The 21413-nt window shown below is 37.3% G+C and overlaps 1 protein-coding gene across 1 annotated transcript in view; it reads right to left on the bottom strand.

Annotated features, from left to right (window-relative positions):
* LOC135472583 (FRAS1-related extracellular matrix protein 2-like) overlaps positions 1-21413 on the bottom strand; it is a 63350-nt gene that overhangs the window by 20846 nt on the left and 21091 nt on the right. Inside the window, 5 exon segments of the mRNA XM_064752142.1 lie at positions 14-139; positions 1499-1648; positions 5360-5440; positions 6692-6838; positions 21121-21210. Of these exon segments, the coding sequence (XP_064608212.1) occupies positions 14-139; positions 1499-1648; positions 5360-5440; positions 6692-6838; positions 21121-21210 (594 nt within the window).

Raw genomic sequence — 21413 nt, 5'->3', positions numbered from 1 at the left:
ATCTGCCTGTTACCCTCCAGAGTTGAACATATGACCATGAGTTCCCCGGACACATCGCCTGTCCTGGTGATGGGGACCAGTACCTCTCCCACGCTCTCCTCCACCTCATACTCAGCCTCCCCCAAATTGACGGTGGACTCTGAAATGTACATCAAACACACCATCCTAACACCACTGATACAGTAACACCTTCCAACACTGTAATGTATATCAAACACACCATCCTAACACCACTGATAGTTACACCTTCCAACACCGTAATGTACATCAAACACACCATCCTAACACCACTGATACAGTAACACCTTCCAACACTGTAATGTATATCAAACACGCCATCCTAACACCACTGATACAGTAACACCTTCCAACACTGTAATGTACATCAAACACACCATCCTAACACCATTGATAGTTACACCTTCCAACACTGTAATGTACATCAAACACACCATCCTAACACCACTGATACAGTAACACCTTCCAACACTGAACTGACAATTTGTATAAATCCTTGATGTTATAAGTATGTAGCATGATTCCACTATACAGCTTGTACATTTACACCTGTATCAGGAGTCATTATGAGGCACGAACCCTTAATTCACATCCACGCACAAATTCCATCTAAGAGCAAGCCCCTTGATACCACTCTCCTTATGCATAAATTACCACAAGTATGTATCACTGAAATTTCTACTGAAAGCAGAAATGGCAGATCACTGTGACATGTAACATGCTTTAATGCCTTAATCATGTGTAGAAAATGACAATTAAATACAAGTTACAACTAACATATTTTCCATGTATAAATTTTTAGTGAATTCCAGCATATATGTACCGTAAATAACGTTCTTTCCAGGTAGTAAATATACACACACGTACTTTATAGTACACTCTTAAAACTGAAGTGCTGCATTAACACATAAAGTGTACTATGCATTAAGTGTCATTAAAGAGGCAGATAAAAGATCGGCAATCATTCTTATATGCAAATGCTACACAGTGGGCCCAAGTTCCACATAACGCCCTTCTTTAAATTATCGGTGAATAAAACACAAACCAAAGGAATCAAAGAAAAGTACATCATTCAGAAATTTAAATCTGAACTTAACAGAGAAAACATCAGGAGATAATCTCTCTGCATGGATATTCCCCTGGGCAAGTTCAAACTTCATTAACTAGGACCAATCACCATGGCTTAATCTACCTGTATGTATATACAGCTGTCGCAAAATATGTTGAAATAAAAAAAGCTCTGAAGAACCGTCATAATACCTTGAAACTAGTAAGCTAAATCAACAAATTGAGTATGTCATGTTTTTCTATAGTGTGTATATATATATATATATATATATATATATATATATATATATATACTATATCATAAGTGTCCTGTGCAGCACTTTGTGGTCACTCCTTGAACCATTTAACTGTTCATGTAGCACATTAGTTTTCAAAGTCTTAGAAGAACTGTACATGTAAAAGAGAAGCTTACCATCTTCAGAATCGATGAGGTTGACCTTGGCAACAGATGGCGACTCTAAGGCCGCCAGGACAGGGTCAGCCAGCCTCACCTTAACACTCTCGAGACCCTCAAACTTGCTGTCATCCTGGAGGTACATGTACCAGGTCTTCTCTGTCTGACCTACAACAATACAGAGGGAAAAGGGTGACTGGAGTACATATACATGGATGAATGGGGTTTAGTACCACATTGGTGGTGTTTCAGCCATATTGTGGTGAGCTCATGTACACGAAAGCAAACTACCAGATATATTGGATTGTGTATTTTTATTTCAAGGTCTTGGTTTCTCCTCAAATTGCACCTTAAGGGCACAAATGTGTCATGTTATCAGCACCAAACTCTCTAAACTCATCATATATGTAAATACATATTTAGCTAAATATGTATAACATTTCAAAGCTTGGAACAAAAAAGGCATGAATTCTGATGAATGTAGCCTTTCAAAGGTCACTTGGTATATCTGGTTGATGTTTAATGCTACCGTCCAAATTACTTTGGTCAGATCAGAACAGTGCTGGCTTGCAACAGGATGATCACCATGACATCATAACTGCAGTGCTACCTCACTAAAAGAGGATGGCAAAGACACCAAACATGACGTCCAACTGAGTAACAAAGGATACCAAACATGACACCCCACACATACAAAAGAACACCAAACATTATGCCCCGCCAAATCACTAGGATACTACGCGAGACACCCCTCCCAGCCGGAGTATACACACGTCAGGAAAAGGATACTAAGCATTATTCCCAGCCCAGTCACTAGGATACTATGCGAGACACCCCTCCCAGCCGGAGTGTACACACGTCAGGAAAAGGACACTAAGCATTATGCCAAGCCCAGTCAATAGGATACTACGCGAGACACCCCTCCCAGCCGGAGTGTACACACGTCAGGAAAAGGACACTAAGCATTATGCCGAGCCCAGTCAATAGGATACTACGCGAGACACCCCTCCCAGCCGGAGTGTACACATGTCAGGAAAAGGACACTAAGCATTATGCCGAGCCCAGTCACTAGGATACTACGCGAGAAACCCCTCCCAGCCAGAGTGTACACATGTCAGGAAAAGGACACTAAGCATTATGCCCAGCCCAGTCACTAGGATACTACGCAAGACACCCCTCCCAGCCAGAGTGTACACATGTCAGGAAAAGGACACTAAGCATTATGCCCCGCCCAGCTACTAGGATACTACGCGAGACATCCCACCCAGCCAGAGTGTACACACGCAAAAAAAAGACACAAAGTGTTACACAACAGCCAGAAAGACGCCCTACCAGTCACCATGCATTCACATAAATGATGAGCATAAAGGCTGTCTTAAGTACTATATATATATTTAGATCTCTCAGTAAGGAAACAAACTTAAACTGGAGCAAAGAAATTAGAAGTAAAACCAAAATCAGAAACCCTGAACATCATACAGACGCTGCAAACTTCATACCAGAATGTCTTTCCCTTAAAATTTATTTAAGGTGCAGGCTTTTGCTAAGTCACAGGGAACATTCAATCAATCCCATTCTCTGACAGAAACTCTTTAGATTCCTCTGCTTTTATTATTTACTGGTCATTTTGATGGCAGTAAGTAAATGATGGTGATGAACTATTGTGATGTACACGTATCACATGTGGGAATGTTTGCCAATAACTTGCCAAAAGTCGCTGGTTTTCTTGAGAAACTTCACCCATAAAAGTGGCCGCCACTGCATACTGAAAAGGTCTCCATTAAGGTTTTAAAAATATGCAGTGATTATAAATAAACAAATATTTCAGACTGATATATAGCATCTAGTCTTAGGTTACCAGATGGCGATGGCTACCTGCCACACGTAAGCAGCACTGCCTATAACCTACATACGTGTACATGTATGTATTTATGAATTGCCACGCGAACCCTAAAATGTTCCACACACCAATTTATTAAACATATTTCAATCCCATATATCATCACAAGAATCCAAATTTATGTTTTGGAAACATAAACTGTAAATTCTGTGTTTTGTCCAAAAAATCAACAACTGATAAGGATTCCAAATGAAACACACTGCTGAAGGCTGACTTAATTAGTTAACTGGAATTTGTATTTGCAGATTCTCAGTTTCACGAGGCTATTATGACAGTTTTCTGTCTGACTTTCGCTGGGAATTTCCAATGCATCACAAAACACCTATTTTGTGTGTAAACAAATCGCTGCCATCTTGAAGCCATATGTCTACTTTTTTACCTATGTGTATGTCAGCAATAAACTACATCTCTGTCAGGTAACAGATAATTAGCACTCCTCTTATCCCATCCTCATCACAGCCTCTGTGTGTGCCAGATAACCTGTATCCATAGCAACCTGCTAAACGTACATTTCCTGTTACCTTGGCCACATAATCACTGTTATCTTACTTGACTGAATTAGTGCCAACAGAAAGAACGTGGAACCCACTGATAAATACTCTACCAAAAGATTTGTCGTTAGTTCTTTTTTATTCTTTCTGGAGCAGACCTATATTTAAAACAAGGCACAAGACTCAGTGTTGTTATTTGATCTTCAGGCTTCAGTAGAATTATTGGTAAGTTTATGGCGTCATCTTCCTCATCACCTGTGCAGACTGGCATGGAGTGAGAGGAAGGTGGGTACTGCTAGAGCCTATAGCTTCGCAGGTCCTGCTGAGCTGTAAACACACTAGGCTTACTAATACGATGTCTTCAGGGCAGTAGTTGGCCACAAGGAGACAGAAGCTGAGCAATCCTTCATGTCATGGCTGAGGATCCTGTTACCTTTTAGCTGTGAAATGAGGTAACCATAATAGCCCATCCTCTCCCTCTTTACCAGCCTCCTCTGCTACCCCTATCCCCCACCCCCTTATCCCTTCTAAAGCAGATGAGGCGTGCCTCTAAAGTTCCCATGTAACCTGCACATAATACACACACCTAGGCCGGCCAGCGAGTACATATATCTCATCACAAGGAAGCATCTGCTCTCTTTCTTAAGAGCCTGTCTGGCTGTGGGAAGGTTTTTTGGCCCTCTTCACTCTAGCTATAATACTCCCAGAGTGTAATCAACAAAACTCAAGCTCTGGCAACCTGCTGTGCAGCGTTTAGGCAACTATTGCAAGGCAGTCTCCACGGCACTCTCTTACAGGTAAACAGAACTTCAGGACGTCTTTATGCAGATCTTTTACACATGTGTCCTGCTTCAGTAGCTTTTGTTCTGGATGATAATGATTGGATATGATGTCTTGACTGGAGTTATGACTAGCTTTACACAAATCACACTGGCACATTCATAAGTGTGCATAAGTGCAAGAAGGGTCAAATAAATTAAATTTGTACAATGTTTTTGTAACAAAAATGGGAACCAAAAACAACTTTAAAAAAGGTGGCTTTTTGAGATCATAATTTCCGAAGGGTTATCCCCTATTTTGAGCACCTAAAAATCCATTAAAATTTATTTAAAAAAAAAATCATAATTTAAAGCAATTATTTTCAAAATCTTCATTGGACAAACAAGACAAAATCTTACAAAAAATGTGATGAGATGTCACAGCACTTAACACATGTGGACAGCAAAAAAAACTGCATTTTATCTTAAATGAATTTTAAATGTTCTCCATGGTTCAGCAAAAATTTTAAAATATAAATGATTAACATTTTGGGGGGGACATGTGCCTAACGTCTTACTACTCTAAGTTACCAACAGTGATGCACTTTATCCCGACATTGATATTTTAAATGCAGCATGTACATGAAATATGAGAAGTTACAGATCGCAACTGGGTTTGAACTCATATCCTTGTCTGTGAAAGGCTACAGTATGTGTCTGTTTAACATACCTGGGTTGAATTGTACCTGGTGAGCATAGCGGGAACTAACATCTTCTCCAACTCTGGCAGTGTCGTTTTCAACAATCACAGCTACAAACAACAAACATAAGGGTAATAACACAGAAATGCATCATATTTCATCTACATACACTGTAGCTTTAGGACATTAACAAGTGCTGAGATGGGTTTAGGACACAGTTTATGTCTGGTTTCTAAGACAACTCAAGCACAGTTAAGGAACAGATTAAAACACTAGCAATGGCCTATGTGTGGCAGAGACTGTATACTGTATTATGCACAATGTTAACGCCTCTGGGCAACATGAGAACTGCCAAACTGAATGGCCACAAAATAACCACTACCTATCACAAGTTTACCTGGAGAGTGAGTTAACACAAGGCTGAATCTTTTCTGCTTCTACAGCTGAACTAAAATAGATCATGTACAATGCACATGCACTGTTTCCAGTTGCAAAGTAATGAATTCTTGTACACCGGTTCAAAATGACTGAAAACCCTGTTCACATTTGATGAAGGAAAAATTCCTCCCACAAAAAATGAAAGTTGCTGAAATTTTCATATTGTTGTATTTCAAATTTCACATTGTAAAAATGTTATTCCTCACATACGACCTAGAATATCATCCAAAAAAATGCTGTTTTTGAGTCACATAATGTCATAGCTGAAGTATACATGTACATTTCAGAAGAATATCATCCTAACAAAAAAAAAAAAAAAACCCGCAAAACACCTTTCTACAATCAACAGAATTCTCAGGATGGGTGAGATTTGAGATCATTTATCGTATCATCAGGATGCATAAAATACAGTGGCTCTCCTTGAAAACACTGTCTCACAAAGAAATGAGGTTGAAACATAAGACACAGTTACCACTTCAACAACTTTGTTTAAACAAATTAGAAATTTATATATTTATTTGATTGGTATTTTAAGCCATACTCAATATTTCACTTATACGACAATTTCCACCATCATGGTGGGAAGAAAACCAGGGAGAGCCCAGAGGAAATCCACAAATATCTGCAGGTTGCTGGCAGGCCTTCCCACGCACCGCCAAAGAGAGCATGAGCTGGACTTGAACTCAAAGCTATCACATTGGTGGTAGGCTCCTGGGTCATTGCACCGTGCTGGCATGCTAACCATCGAAGCCACATAGACCCCACAAATTAAAATTCTGTGTGAAATAGATACGTTTAAGGATCAATGAAGCCCTCTTTTTACCTCAAACACTACTTTTTTAAAGAAATTAAGAGTCTTACACACCAGCTCAGTATGTAGTTTGTCTAGTTTTAATTCTTCAGATAAATATAAATGTACTCACTGACAAAACAAGTCTCTCCAAGATAACCTCTTCTGTGTAAGGTCACCTCCAGTTTATCTGCCGTCTCATTGGTCATAAAACTTTCATCGTCCAATGAAATCCAAGCCCAGTTCAAGTGGAAAGGCTGATTGTTCAGTTCATTGCCACCTGGAACACACATAACAGTTTCGCTGAGTGGCTTTAAAATTTTAACCATTAAAATATCTTCAAATTTGTAGAACATATTACTTTACCTATAGTAATGTCAGTGTGATCATTACTAGACACATCTGTGAAAATGTAAATAGACATTAACTTTGAGTATAAAGGTTATCTACAGCCTATATAGATAATAACTTTCCTTTTCCATTTCTCAAAAGCTATGTTCTGGGGCAAGTTTTTGGTTTAAGATAGATGGTTCAAATCTCACCTGAGTCTGTCATCACATGCATAATGCCCAAGCAACAGATTTAGCAAATGTAAATTATACAAGGTTTCAAAGAAATCTAAAGCAGAAACATCAATTGTATAATAAACATAATTAAGACATTTATACACTGGAACAATAACGTTCACTTGAAATCTGGATCTCCATATAACAGTAGTCCATACATCATTCTTATATAAGTATGTACATCAAACTAGATCCTTTAGATGTCATCCAGAAGCCAGTTACATATGTTGTGATATGACTTGTTGACTGACATCAAGCCAGTATCAAGGTAATGGTGAGACACTTTTCACTGGTTATAATACATGTATGAAGCAAATGGCTTGAGTGTATTATTAAACCTAAATGTGCAAACATTCAGCATTAGTTAGACTGTAGATGAAGTTTAAAGATAACCACAATGTACTTCCTCAGCATGCAGCTTACAGCTTACAGTCAGACATATATCCCCAGTTATAATGTGTCACAGTGAGATGGAAAACATGCTGTGCGCAAATGTATGGGTACAAGGGACAAGGAACATAATACAGTTGGTGCAAAACAGCAACATTTTTAATGTCTGTCCCATTTCCACCTCTATAATGCAACGGAAGTAAAAGTGTATATTTTAGCCCTTTCGCCAGAGAACATAGGCTGCTTTAAAAAGATAAAAAAAGTTGTTTTTTTTCTGTCCAGTCAACATCATATGGTAAACAGAGCTTATATCAAAGAGCCTTGCGTCAGCAATTTTTGGTGCCCCTTTTCATAAAATGATACATGCGATGACTGTCACAGATGTCCAGGGCGTAGTTCAACACAACTGTTCGACAAAAACAATATTAGTGTACCAAGTTCTTGCGCGTTTTGCCTGTGGTTTGAACTTTCAAGTAGACACATGAACTTTCACTTTAGTACCTGATCAAGAACAACATATGGTCAATTTACAAAGCAGTACTTTCAGGAGTTGAAATTCATATTACTGGTATTATAAATTTCTTATAATACTGTCTAGTTCCAATTTCCTAAAAACATGTTCTTTCTGCAATATTTATTACCTGACTTTGGTCATGGTGTGCATCAGAGCTAAGTAAAATTGTGCAGAAGAGTACATATATGTATGCAGGCATGAACGGTGAATGACCCAAAAGTAATTTGCTCATAAGGCACATTTTTAGAGGCAAAATAAATGTCATCAAATATTACATTAGGTGCTGGATCCGGTAGGATATCATTTACCTTCCAAGCAATTGTCAAAATACTTAGCTAAGGCCAATATAACTCTCAAACTCAGGCAAAATGTTCAACTAAAGTTATGATTGAAATTTTATGTCATTTACCATGATATACATATCAATTTTGTCACTGTCTTCATTTATGATTCGAGACAGACTCGGAAATTTTGTGTCCTTTCAACAACACATAACAAGCAAAGTTGACATAACACAAACCACCAGAAATACTATTAATCTGGGTATACATGTAGATATATGTCCAAACCACATACATGTAGATATATGTCCAAACCACATACATGTAGATATATGTCCAAACCACATACATGTAGATATATGTCCAAACCACATACATGTAGATATATGTCCAAACCACATACATGTAGATATATGTCCAAACCACATACATGTAGATACCTGTCCAAACCACATACATGTAGATATCTGTCCAAACCACATACATATAAATATATGTCCAACCACATACATGTGCAGTGTAGTCCAGCTGACAGACAAATCACAACCTTCACTTTTAAGGACGAAATATAAGTTTAACAGCTAGACCTCGCTATTACAAATATATAGCTTTACAAGATAATTCATGAATTTATAATTCCATGGTAAATACTAGTATGCAAAAAACTTTTGCATGGATAAGGCCAGTTTATGAACTTGATCTGAGGGGCCCCAACATGAGTGCGTAAAAAAAAACGGTATCCAAATTGGACAATCTATCCGAAGTCATTATTAAACAGGGAACCACCACCAATTACAATCAAGGCAATCATTAAACATGCAAAAATTTTGTAGGGCGGCTCCATCCAGCTGGTTTTCAAACTTGATCAGAGGGGCCATAAAATGAAACTAAATACAAAATTGCATCTAAATTGGACAGTATTTGAAGCATTTATTACATAGAAACCAAGGACAGAAAGACGGACATACTTAAATTAATTTCTGCCATTTTTGTGGAAGCATGGGTGACAGACCTATGACAAGGTCAATCAGCTGTACATAAGAAAATATACATTTTGTTACCCATTTTCTTAAGTCATAGCTGCAAAACAAAATGGTATGTCCAAATGACACTGTAAGAGAAAACCTCTGATGTTGACAACAGCTGACCTGACCAAAAAGCCAAATAAACCCCTCATGCTTTGGGCAGCTAACTTCTGACAAAACACAACACATGCTGGCGGTTTGACTGTCATACATGTGTAGTCATGACAACACTAGGAGTCAAGTGGGTCTAATAGCCTCTTGTCACAAAGCCATGTTTTACAAGGGCTGACATACATAGATATCACACATTACATCAATTTACCAAAATGATATAATTTACAACACTGTATATTATACCCTTATGCATAGCATTTTATCAATGTAACACTATATTAACATTAATCAACCTTTCTGAAACTTAAACATCCAATTCATTCCTCACCATATCAGAGTATATACAGGTGCATTAAATTCAACATTCTTTTAAAAAGTATAACAAATAATAACAACATTTTTGATTTTAGCTGATTGCATTCCCCTAAACAGTTTATTTCAGAAAGATGTCACTAACAACTGTAACAAAAGTAAGACACTGTTGGTTTTAACAATACTTTAGATAGTTTTATTACATCAAGCCAAAATTCTCACACAAATTTAATGTTTATAGGACAAAGTAAACATTATCTTGTAATATTTTTACATAGTTCTTAACATGTCAGCTTCCTCCTAAATTTTGAAAGCAGACAACTGTTTATTACTGCTTTCAACATTGTTGAAAAAGTTGGAGACACAATTTATAACAAAAACCACATGTTTTATGAGGCCTAGCAGTTGTAGGGATACATCAGGGGTTAGGCAAAGTTGAAAAATTATGGTTGCTAGAGAGACTAGACATTCCAGGCTTTTCTGACATTTATGTCCAAAAACAGCAAGGCTGTATATTATTAAATCAGACCCTTAAGTGCCACACCAAAACCACACCATGGGGCTATAAGAGCTGTTGGAAACTTAAATGGTAAATTTGAGGCAGCAAAAGTTCACAAGGCTTTATCAGTGGTGACAGCCCAGATAAAAATGTCTACATGGTGTCTTGTGCCTGGGGACATTTAGCTCATAGAGATGGATGGTTGATATGTTGGTTGACTAAAGAGGAACACTTGGGCTTTGCTAAAGTCAACTATTTTGTGCTGCTCAAGATAATTGAGTTTATCTTGATGAATTACATGTTTGTATATGTGTATGGCCTATGCTGCAGCACATGTAAAGCATGCAAGTCACTTTATCATTGATCTGATTTATCTCACTGGTGTTTTAAACCGTACTCAAGAATATTTCACTTACGCAACGGTAACCGGCATTAAGGTGGGAAGAAACCGGGCAGAGTCTGGTGAAAAGCCATGACCATCCGCAGGTTGCTTACAGACCATGTATCCCATGTATGGCTTATCACTGAAGTTGGGTACAATCTGTAATTATTTGTATATAACAATGTTGTACCTATTTAATCTACTTAAAATCAGAAAGGAGACAATATTCTAGTAGTAAATGGATAACAAAATCTGAAAATGAATCTGAACCTCAGCAAAACTGTACAACGTCATGTGAAGTGAATCAAATTTCTTAAGTGAATAAAAAATCATTCATAATATTTTGCACTTTTCTTTCATGAAAACAAGGACAAATTCATAGTGCAGTTCATGCGCAAGAAGTCACTCTGCTTTTCATTCCAGAAGGCCAATTGGAAATGGTCCATATTAAAAAAAAAATCAAATAATTTGACTGACCAACCAAAAGAGCTTAACAGTGGCCTTTTGTTACCAGTATATAGGTGAATTAAACTAGGTGATGTATGCTCTACACAATTTATTTGCATTTCAACGCTGAAAGTTATCATCTACACTGATTATAGGCAAAGATTTTCATAGCAACAAATAAATCCTTTAAGGAGCTGTAATTACACTAAATACAGGGTTCAAAGGCTACCCAAATGAAAAGAGTAAATTTTGGTAAATGAAATTTCCAATTTCCATGCTTCAATCATATGTGACATGAGCATGTACATATGCGTTTTCCTGTAACAGAAAACTTGTTAACATGCATATGGACCTTTTACCTTCTTAATTTCACTAAACTACTTTCTTCATGACCCCTAAAGATCTACAGCTTGCTTGGTACCTTTTCTCCATTCATGCTTTCACCTAGACGACACAAAAAGTACATATCACACCGACAATTTTAATAACTCTATATAAATACGGGAAAAAATAAGGCACCTTAAGCAGGTTTTGTATGCATAACTATTTACAATGTGATGATTTTTATTCGCACACTGCTCATGTTTGTATTCTAACACAAAGAAAAACCTGTGTTTCATAGACCATTCATCCATAAACTATCATATCAATAAGGACTCAGAAAGAGTGACTTTTCATAACCATAGTTGTGCTATAGACATTTTGACCACACAGTTAACATATCCCACACGGGAATTAAGGCTGTGTGAAACAAACACAAACTGTTAACCCAGACAGCTGCAAGTCTATTTCATATCACTTTCTTTACAGTCCATTGGGGACTTGACCAATGCTTTCAAAATAAACAAACTTCTCAAACTGGCCTACAGCTCAAACACTAAGCACTGAATTTGCTGACCATCTGGTTTCATGAGCTTTGAAGAGTTGACTTTAAGACCCTGAATATTTACAGTGAAGCCTATATGCTTATCAAATAACCTCAAGGGAAAGTTAGACCTCTTCTGTTTGTTATTGATAGATTACCATTTTGACTTTTACTTAGTGAGTTCACAGCTGAGATTATTTAGCAGCCGCAGCAAACTTTGTGGGTTGGTAGTATTTTCTTGGGGAATTAGAAAAATATCTTGTTTATTAAATCTGATCATTTACAGAAAGATCAGAAAGGCACAACAGGGTTTCAATCTTTACATTCTCACAACATGACACCTTTACTGAAACATGCATGCGCACTTGAGGTTACTGAAACATGCATGCACACTTGAGGTTACTGAGACATGCATGCACACTTGAGGTTACTGAGACACGCATGCACACTTGAGGTTACTGAGACATGCATGCACACTTGAGGTTACTGAAAAATGCATGCACACTTGACATTACTGAAACATGCATGCACACTTAACATTACTGAAACATGCATGCACACTTGAGGTCACTGAAAAATGCATGCACACTTGAGGTTACTGAAACATGCATGCACACTTGAGGTTACTGAAACATGCATGCACACTTGAGGTTACTAAGACATGTATGCAAACTTGAGGTTACTGAAAACTGCATGCACACTTGAGGTCACTGAAAAATACATGCACACTTGATGTTACTGAAACATGCATGCACACTTGACATTACTGAAACATGCACGCACACTTGAGGTCACACCAATTTTATTCTGTGTTTTTATCCAACACTAAAAAATAAAACTGGAATAAAAATAAAACAAGCTGCACGTTTTTTTTTTGGTGGATATACCTTAAATGACCATAAATTTCACCCACAAAAGTACATTTTTAGAGGGAAATAAATGTCACAAAATATTATTTCTGGTGCTGAAAGTTACAATTTTTCCAGTAGACTATCATCCCATATTCCAAGAAACCTTAAACCGCCTTTCTAAACTCAAACTGTCAGAATTAGGAAAAATCATGTGACCTCCTTGATCAAGGAATAATTATCTCTGGCAAAAGCCAAACTTTACCTTTGTGAGTGAGTGAGTGCATGCTTGGGGTTTAACATCGTACTCAACAATTTTTCAGTCATATGACGACGAAGGAATCCTTAGGGTGCATGTACGTGTAATGTGCCTCCTTGTTGCAGGACGGATTTTCACCGCTCTTTTATCTAGTGCTGCTTCACTGAGACGACTCACCGAAGGCAAGTAAGCCGCCCCGCCCGAGCCATTATACTGATATGGGTCAACCAGTCGTTGCACTATCCCCTTCATGCTGAACGCCAAGCGACAAAGTTACAACTTCCTCTTTTAAAGTCTTCGGTGTGACTCGATCAAGGATTGATCCTGGATCTACCGGTCCCGAAGCGGACTACCTTTGTGAGTAAATGAAGGAGTCTAACATATATGTCATTAACACATGCCCCCTCGGCCCCCAAAAAACAAAACAGAAATATTTATTTCAGTAAAGTTTAACTGTCTAACAAAGATCAGTTGCCAACAGGTCACCTGCCACTGTGATGTTAGGTGACAAATTTTGTCATTCTCAGTATACGTTATCGTCCTAAACCTAAGTTGTGATGAATAGAAAATGCAACTTGGCCGACAGCTGCCTGTGAACGAGCATGATTATAGTTGTTAACTGTTCACAATGTCTTGATCTCAAGGGCAGCCTGTGACAGACAGACTCCAATATCGCAGTCATGTTAAGTTTGTCATGTTAATTAAGTATCTGCACAAGTTCTGAAACCTGCGCGTGACCAATACCCCATCCATCACACACCTCTGACCAAAGGTACATGTACTGTATGGTACATATTTAGTAAGTCATCTACTAGCTATTAGTGTTCGGAAACCTCAGATGTGGCCAAGTCAATTGAATCAACCTTCTAGGGGCCTCCGTGGCTCAGTCGGTTAGCGTGCTAGCGCAGCGTAATGACCCAGGAGCCTCTCACCAATGTGGTCGCTGTGAGTTCAAGTCCAGCTCATGCTGGCTTCCTCTCCGGCCGCAAGTGGGAAGGTCTGTCAGCAACCTGCAGATGGTCGTGGGTTTCCCCCGAGCTGTGCCCGGTTTCCACCCACCATAATGCTGGCCGCCGTCGTATAAGTGAAATATTCTTGAGTACGGCGTAAAACACCAATCAAAAAAAAAAAAAAAAAAAAAGAATCAACCTTCTAAACAACTCAGCCGTAGGTACTGTACCGGTAGCTCACTCTTCATTCTGAACGCAGGGGATAGTGATGAACCAGTGTATTTTTTATGCTCTAGACCAAACCTTTGAGTAAATTGGCTTTCTCGCATAGTTAAAGAAGGTTTGCCACAAGTGCCTATTTCATTTCAGAAAGGTATGCCAACAAGAAGTCTGAAAAGCCTTCCTCCATCGGTTAGAATTATAGAAGTTTCTTCTTGGAAATATGTATGAAGCCTATATCAAAAAGTCTTCTCCCTAGATTTTACTTAAGTTATGCAGCTCAGAACATAGTTTTCAAACAAACACACGTGCAAATACAGGATGCCTTAGCTGCCTACAGTGTGGGAATTGCAGTTAAGCTAACTACTTGAAAACAGTGAAGGGAATGCAGATAGGTTAGCGAAATCCCCAAACCACAGGCTGTATGTGTTTTTATATACATGTAGTTTATCACTTTTTCCTAACTCCTTTCTTGCTTCTAACAGAAATGTTAACACTTAACCACTTACATATGGTATTCCACTACCATGGTATTTTGAGCCAAAACTGTCATGGCTTACTTTACTTACACCAAAGTAAGACTCGTGTAATGTAACTCAATGTGGTTAAACAAGTATAACATTAATATAAAGTATTCTCCATGTTAAATTCGTCATATAACTAATAAAAAATGAATACATGAAACTTCAAGACTTGGGTACTTTAACAGATATACAGTACAAACCCACACATGTACACAGAATTTTGTTCCTACACATGTTAAATCCATCAGTAATACTACTCACTGTGGGAAAACAAATGACGTTAAAACATAACATTCTTTGTGTTTAAATTTCTTATATACATGTAATTATGAAAAAAATGAATAGATGTAACTTTAAGACTTTGGTACTTAAATAAAAGAACAGCATAAATTCACACATTTTGTTTAATTCCTACAAGGGGCCTGCAGTGGCCGAGTGGCCTAAGGCCTGACGATCACAGTAGCCTGTGACCAATGAGGTCAAGGTTTCGATTCCAGCTCCTGCCAGCTTGACTCTGGCCTTACGTGAGAAAGCCTGCCAGTATAGCTTGCCAAGGGGTGTGGGTTTCCTCCAGGCATTGCTTGGTTTCCACCCGCCATACCACACTGGCCATCGTCATATGACCGAGATATTGTTAAGTAAGTCGTAAAACAACAAATCAAAAAATGAAAAAATCAATTCCTACACATGTAAAATCCAGCTGCTACAATTAGTCAAGGCAATGATATAATCTGTCAAACTGCTTTCACACATGAAGTAAACCAAGCATGAATGAAGCATGCTTGAGCCTGTCTGAATCCATGTTCTGTCTTGACAATGCCAAGAGGGCAAGAACGAGTGGCATATTAAGGCTGTTTACAATGTCAAACAATCACACAAAAAAAAAATACCGCTCAACAGAGATTGGCAAACAAGAACAAAAAAACCTATGCTTTTATATTTAGCCCATGAGAAGGCAATGTGAAAAGCCTACAATGTTTCAGTGCTTGCGTCTCACTAACAGTTTGAATGATGATGACAAGAAAGGGCAGACAAGTCGACAGGTGTAAATTGCGAAGCCTCTTTCTCAATCTGGTAATTTCGGGTGAGTAGCAGCAAGGGGCACTCAGAATAATCATATGAACAAACATCAATCTTATCTCCCACAGGAATTTCACAAGACTTTAACCTTGTTATGTCTGGGGAGACAAAATTTTCAGTAAGTAATACTGATGGAAAATGGCAGAGAAGTTGAAACCGTTCTGACATAAATTTCAACATGGTTGCCACTGTCACATGGGCTAAAAATGAGCAAAACACCAGATTACCATCAGTTGCAATGGTCTGCGATAGATTAGACATTCATAATTTGGACCAGACCAGTCAGTTGGTACCAGTACTTTTTTTTAGGAAATTAACATCCTATTGCACTTTATTACATCTTCAGTTTGAAAAATGGCTTTGGTGATAGGTTGGCGTCTTGAGCTGAGATAGGTATACTTGTTCCTTGGCCAAACTCTCGGCCCTTTTGTTGATGTTTTCACCAAAATAGATATATATGTTAGGAACTGGATCATTTTACTCACATAGCCTCTTCTTTCCTAGTTTCCATTGCATCAAAACATTAGTGTCATATACATGTAAATACATGTATTTGTATTGGATTTAATTCTATCTTGGATGACTTTTAGCCACCATAGAACTCTTTCATGACTGCTGCCATCACTACATTACCATTAGCTTTTCTAGAATCATCCTCAACCCATTTCAAATGTGCAAAGCTGTCTGAAATTTCTTCAATGTGACCTTGAAATTATCTCTTGACACTCTCAGAATGCTTCAGGATAGGTTAAAGTGGTAAGGCACGAAAGCTAGCAATTAAAGCACATTAGTACCAGGCTGCCAGCTTCCAGGAAGATGGACAACTGATTACAGTTGGTATGATGTAAATGATAAGAATACTGGTGATAAATGTCACTGCCAGTGTCATCTGGAAGTACTAATATCTCTATGCCTTGTACTAATGTGCTCTTACAAACACTCCAACTAGTTCCAAACACAATAGTTGCACACCTGAAGACTGATTCCCCCAAATTCTTCTCCAGCCACTTCACAGGTCTGGTTTCTTTCTGTTTACACCCAATTATAACTAAAATTCCTGAGATATGTTTATTATGGTCTACTTGAAAATTTTCTTTAAGAATGTCTTTTCTTAATTCCCAGGAACACTGATCGTAAGACTTCCAAATATTCTAATTTATTCAAATCATTCAATCAAATATCTTACCATTTACAGAAAAATGACTGTGTTGAACTCTCAAGCTATTATGGCCTTTGCCTTTATACAATACCAATGATAGAAATTTACAAATTATCATCTTCTGTCACCCCCTATCATAAAGTTGTGAATACTGACCAAGTTGGAAACTTGTGCGCAACTGGACAAGGAAATTTTATGGTTGCACTCATTTACTTCTAAAAGGTTTGTAAATCATTTACAGCTGACAGGATCTTCTATTTAAATGTGCATTAGTGCAGGATGTTCTTAAGTTGCATCAGCAATCACTCACATTTAAGAAATCAACTCAACATGGCCCTAAAGTGCACATATTAATGACATACATGTTCAACTGACTTTTACACTTACATGCAACTCATTGCTAATGAAATGATTGATTACCACAGCAAAACTATCACAACAACTACTTAATTGATGAAGCTCACGTAATTAGAAAAATCCATTACATGTATTCAGTATTAATTTCAAGATGTCTTGTACCAATTATTACCATACTTTGAACTTTGTAAGAAACTTAAAACAACATATTCAAATATTTAAACATTTTTTTGAGTCTTGTCCACCAGTTGTCACAAATATTTGCAATGGAAACATGTAAGAGAGAGATGTTAAGTAGTAACAGAAAAAGTCACAAAAGGTTTGCACTGACCACAGTCAGTCAGTGTCAGACACTCTCCAGTAACGAAATGTCACTGAAATGTTATACACTCGTTACAGCTGGATTTGGTAAGTGTGGAATTCCTGTGTATGCTCACATGAAGATTCCTTGAAGGTCTGGAAATTAAGACAAAACCCTAAGTCTAGGACTGCACAGGTCACATCAATGTATAACACCTATAACCTATAACCTACTGGTCAGCCTTACAGGTGTATAAGATTTATACTGTTTGTACATACGCATGGATTATGCCTAAATCAGCCACTTCCATTTGGAACTGATCCACCATATGAATATGGATGTTACACACAAAGTTACAAAGTGTTTTGGAAAGCCAACAGTCATGATCACTTGAATACCCAGAAGGGATCCAAGGCCATGAGTATTTCATTTCTTTGACTGATTTAGCATTTAGTTTTATTGTTATTGTGTGTGATCTACCCGTATAAAAACTGCCCAGCTTCTTTTTAAGGTGAACACAGTCATATAATGAAACAAAGTGCATTTAGAAGAGATTTTGGGAACCAAACAGATCTAAGTGAACAGTTGCATGTGCATTATTAGGTGCCTTATACAGATGAGCCAACAGGAAGTTAAATTTAAGCATGTTTCATGAAAACACTTTAGGTGTATGAATTCTTCATAAAATTTAGTCATTTTATGAATCAAATGGTTAACTGCCCATAATGGCTGACAGTTTTTTTAATCTAGGTGTCAAAACATTCATATATTATTTGTCAACCAAATTGGATGTTCCAGGTCAATAATTGCCAGGCCAATTCCTAAAACAACATTCAATACCAACCACCAAAGATCTAAGAATGTATATACAGTATGAAATAAAGATGGATTCTTGCAAATTAAGAGAACCAATCAACAGTTTTCAATGATGTTGGAAACACAAGGAATGTTCTAGGCAAATGAAATCAGTATTACACTTATTTATTCACATCCTCACCAAATGAGTCAAACCACAAAAGCAAAAGTCACCTTTGATTGTCTACACATGCACATTTTGAGAGTCAAAAGGCCCTGGATGCTTTTGGAACCTGGTACCATTGGCTGCATTCCAGTGATGTCAAATATAATAAAGTCATGAATGCTAACCATCAACATACCCTGACACAGTCTGCCATTCACAGCGCTCTGTGCTCTCTTACAAGTGAAATACTTAAGGAGGTTTGTTCCAAGAGCAATGAAACCAAGAAAAACAATCTTATCACCTTTTCATCAAAACAAATTTTATACATCTCTGTCTCAAAATTGCTCATTCATTCATGTAAAGTCCAGAACTAGAGGGCATCAGGTGGTAAAATGCTTTAGTATATCTAAAATGTTTCCAATGTATCTCTGCATAGTGTAACAATTTGACTAACAAGACTGATAAGAAAACAGGTAAAAGAAGTCAGCATTTATGTGATGAGCCATGACCCTTTCTTCAAATACACTTGCTAAAAATGTGTAATTTAACATATATATATGGATATATATGTATATATACCTGACTTCTGCAGCCTGTCTCTTGCAGTGATTTTGGCTCTCTTATAATGTAAGCCCACAATGTCCATGTATAGCTGTACAGTATCTTAATATGTATTATATCAAATATACTCGAAGAGAGTCTTGGGTAAAAACTCCAAGTATAAATTCAAGTGGACAGTAAAAGCAATAGGTGTACAATATACAGAAAACATATGAAGAATGTTTTTGCTGGTATGTATTACAATGCGGCTGAAAGAGGTATTTTGTACAGAAGTACAGAAATTTTTTTTCTTTTTAGCAATTTAGAAAAAATGGCCGTCCAATTTTACCATGTGGCATAAACATTAGTGTCTGATTAGTGCCTTCCCACCTGCAGACTTGGAGAGAGTGTTCTTTCACACTGAACATTGCTGTTTGTGCAACTGTTCCACAATACATCAGGAAAATAACAGCCTCATTAATACCCTGTCAGAAATGCTTCTTGGCTCAGCCATACATATATGCACATCCATTTTTCGTCACATTAACTGCCGCTGCAGGCACCTCACAATTCCACTGTTAACTTAATTTGTCAAAATGTATGATGTACATGCAGCACATTTCACAATTACCCTTAGGTACTTGTGTGCATTATGCAAGACGAATACTCGAGCAGTTGGCACGGCAGAAGGTCGTCCCTTGCCAAAAACACTACATGTACTATTATTATAAAAGGTACATACGAGAGGCAGCATAGTCACTCTTCAATGTGTGTTTTATAACATTTAACATAACGTTCCAGAAGGTCAAGGGCAAGTTAAAACTTGCATATAAAGTACTATGATGCATTTTGATCTGCTTTATTGAAATGGTTCTTTTGCTGACTGGATCACAGCATTAAAAGTTCTGTTACATCCAAAAAATCTGCAAAGATCTAACAAGGACATTTTTTTGAAATTCTTTAATCTGAACATTAACAAAGGTATCTTATCAAACTTTGAGCAGAACGTAATGCACAAGAATTAAACTTCACTTTAAGTCAATACTCCTTGTACTGACAGGATCACAGACTACAATGTCAGAAAAAAAACAAAGGCTGTCAAACTTTAAAACAGAACATTGCATACTGTGTCTGGTATGAATGAAATGTGGCATTACAGCTGCAACTGAAGGGTGGAACAACCTGCAGCATAACCCACCAATACACATCATGTGGGGAACTTTGCCAAATACACACCAGGCAGCAACAGTGAAGGATAAAAAACAGCATAATTTGCAAAAACATTAATGTCAGTTTTTTACATAAACATTACGCTGGATGATTCTCACATCATACAGTTATTATGTAATTTTCAGTTTGGGAATGACTGGAATATTTACTATACTACAGGTACACAACATGAGATGTAGGTACATGTATATGAAGAAAACATGTTTAACATTAGCATTTACAAATATATAATACACAATCAATATCGATTTTGTTGCTTTAATAATCTAGTTCAATTAGGAAAAGTACACAGCTCCTTTGCTGTAAGCAGCAAAAGGCAATCGAAATTCATAGATATCGTACAACAATACACATTTCATATTCCCATCATTTGGCCAACACATATTTTCACCACAAGAAGAAACAGGTAAATAACAACAGGTATATAACAACAGGTAAATACATACTATACAGCTATATGATTCACAATATGAAAAATGATCTTGCTCTTTAATACCACTGGACTGCCCTACACTGGACAAAGTCAATGAGTCCTGAAAATCTCTGTTAATAACGCACATTTATCTTACAGACACAAACAACCAAATTAACTTTATTTTTTTATCAATGCAAAGACTTCTATATTGTTTACATTTCACCAGAATTTACAAATTAAACACTGTATTGTCATTAGTTGATCAATCAAAATCACTTATCAAATCAATCATATGACAAAAATATATGTATTGTGAGACCATACCTTTGTCTGTTATCTTGAAGAAGAAACTGTCACTGGTAACATTGACATCTGGCTTCAGAATGTAGTAGATCTGCATTCTGTCAATATCAGCTGAAGCAAATATAAAAAGATTTACATTACATGTTGAATTCAGTTATTAAAAGAAGCAAAACATTCCAACATCTACCATGAATTCACATGTTTTAAGTCTCATAAAAGACATGTGGTAAATGTAGTTGAACTCATTCAACTATAGCTGACATCAACATGTCAGCATTAATCATTTAATACATACGTTAAATTATCTGAAATGG

The sequence above is a fragment of the Liolophura sinensis genome, chromosome 8 (assembly GCF_032854445.1).
Source record: "Liolophura sinensis isolate JHLJ2023 chromosome 8, CUHK_Ljap_v2, whole genome shotgun sequence".
Classification (NCBI taxonomy): Eukaryota; Metazoa; Mollusca; class Polyplacophora; order Chitonida; family Chitonidae; genus Liolophura; species Liolophura sinensis.
This window is presented reverse-complemented; position numbering and strand designations above follow the sequence as displayed.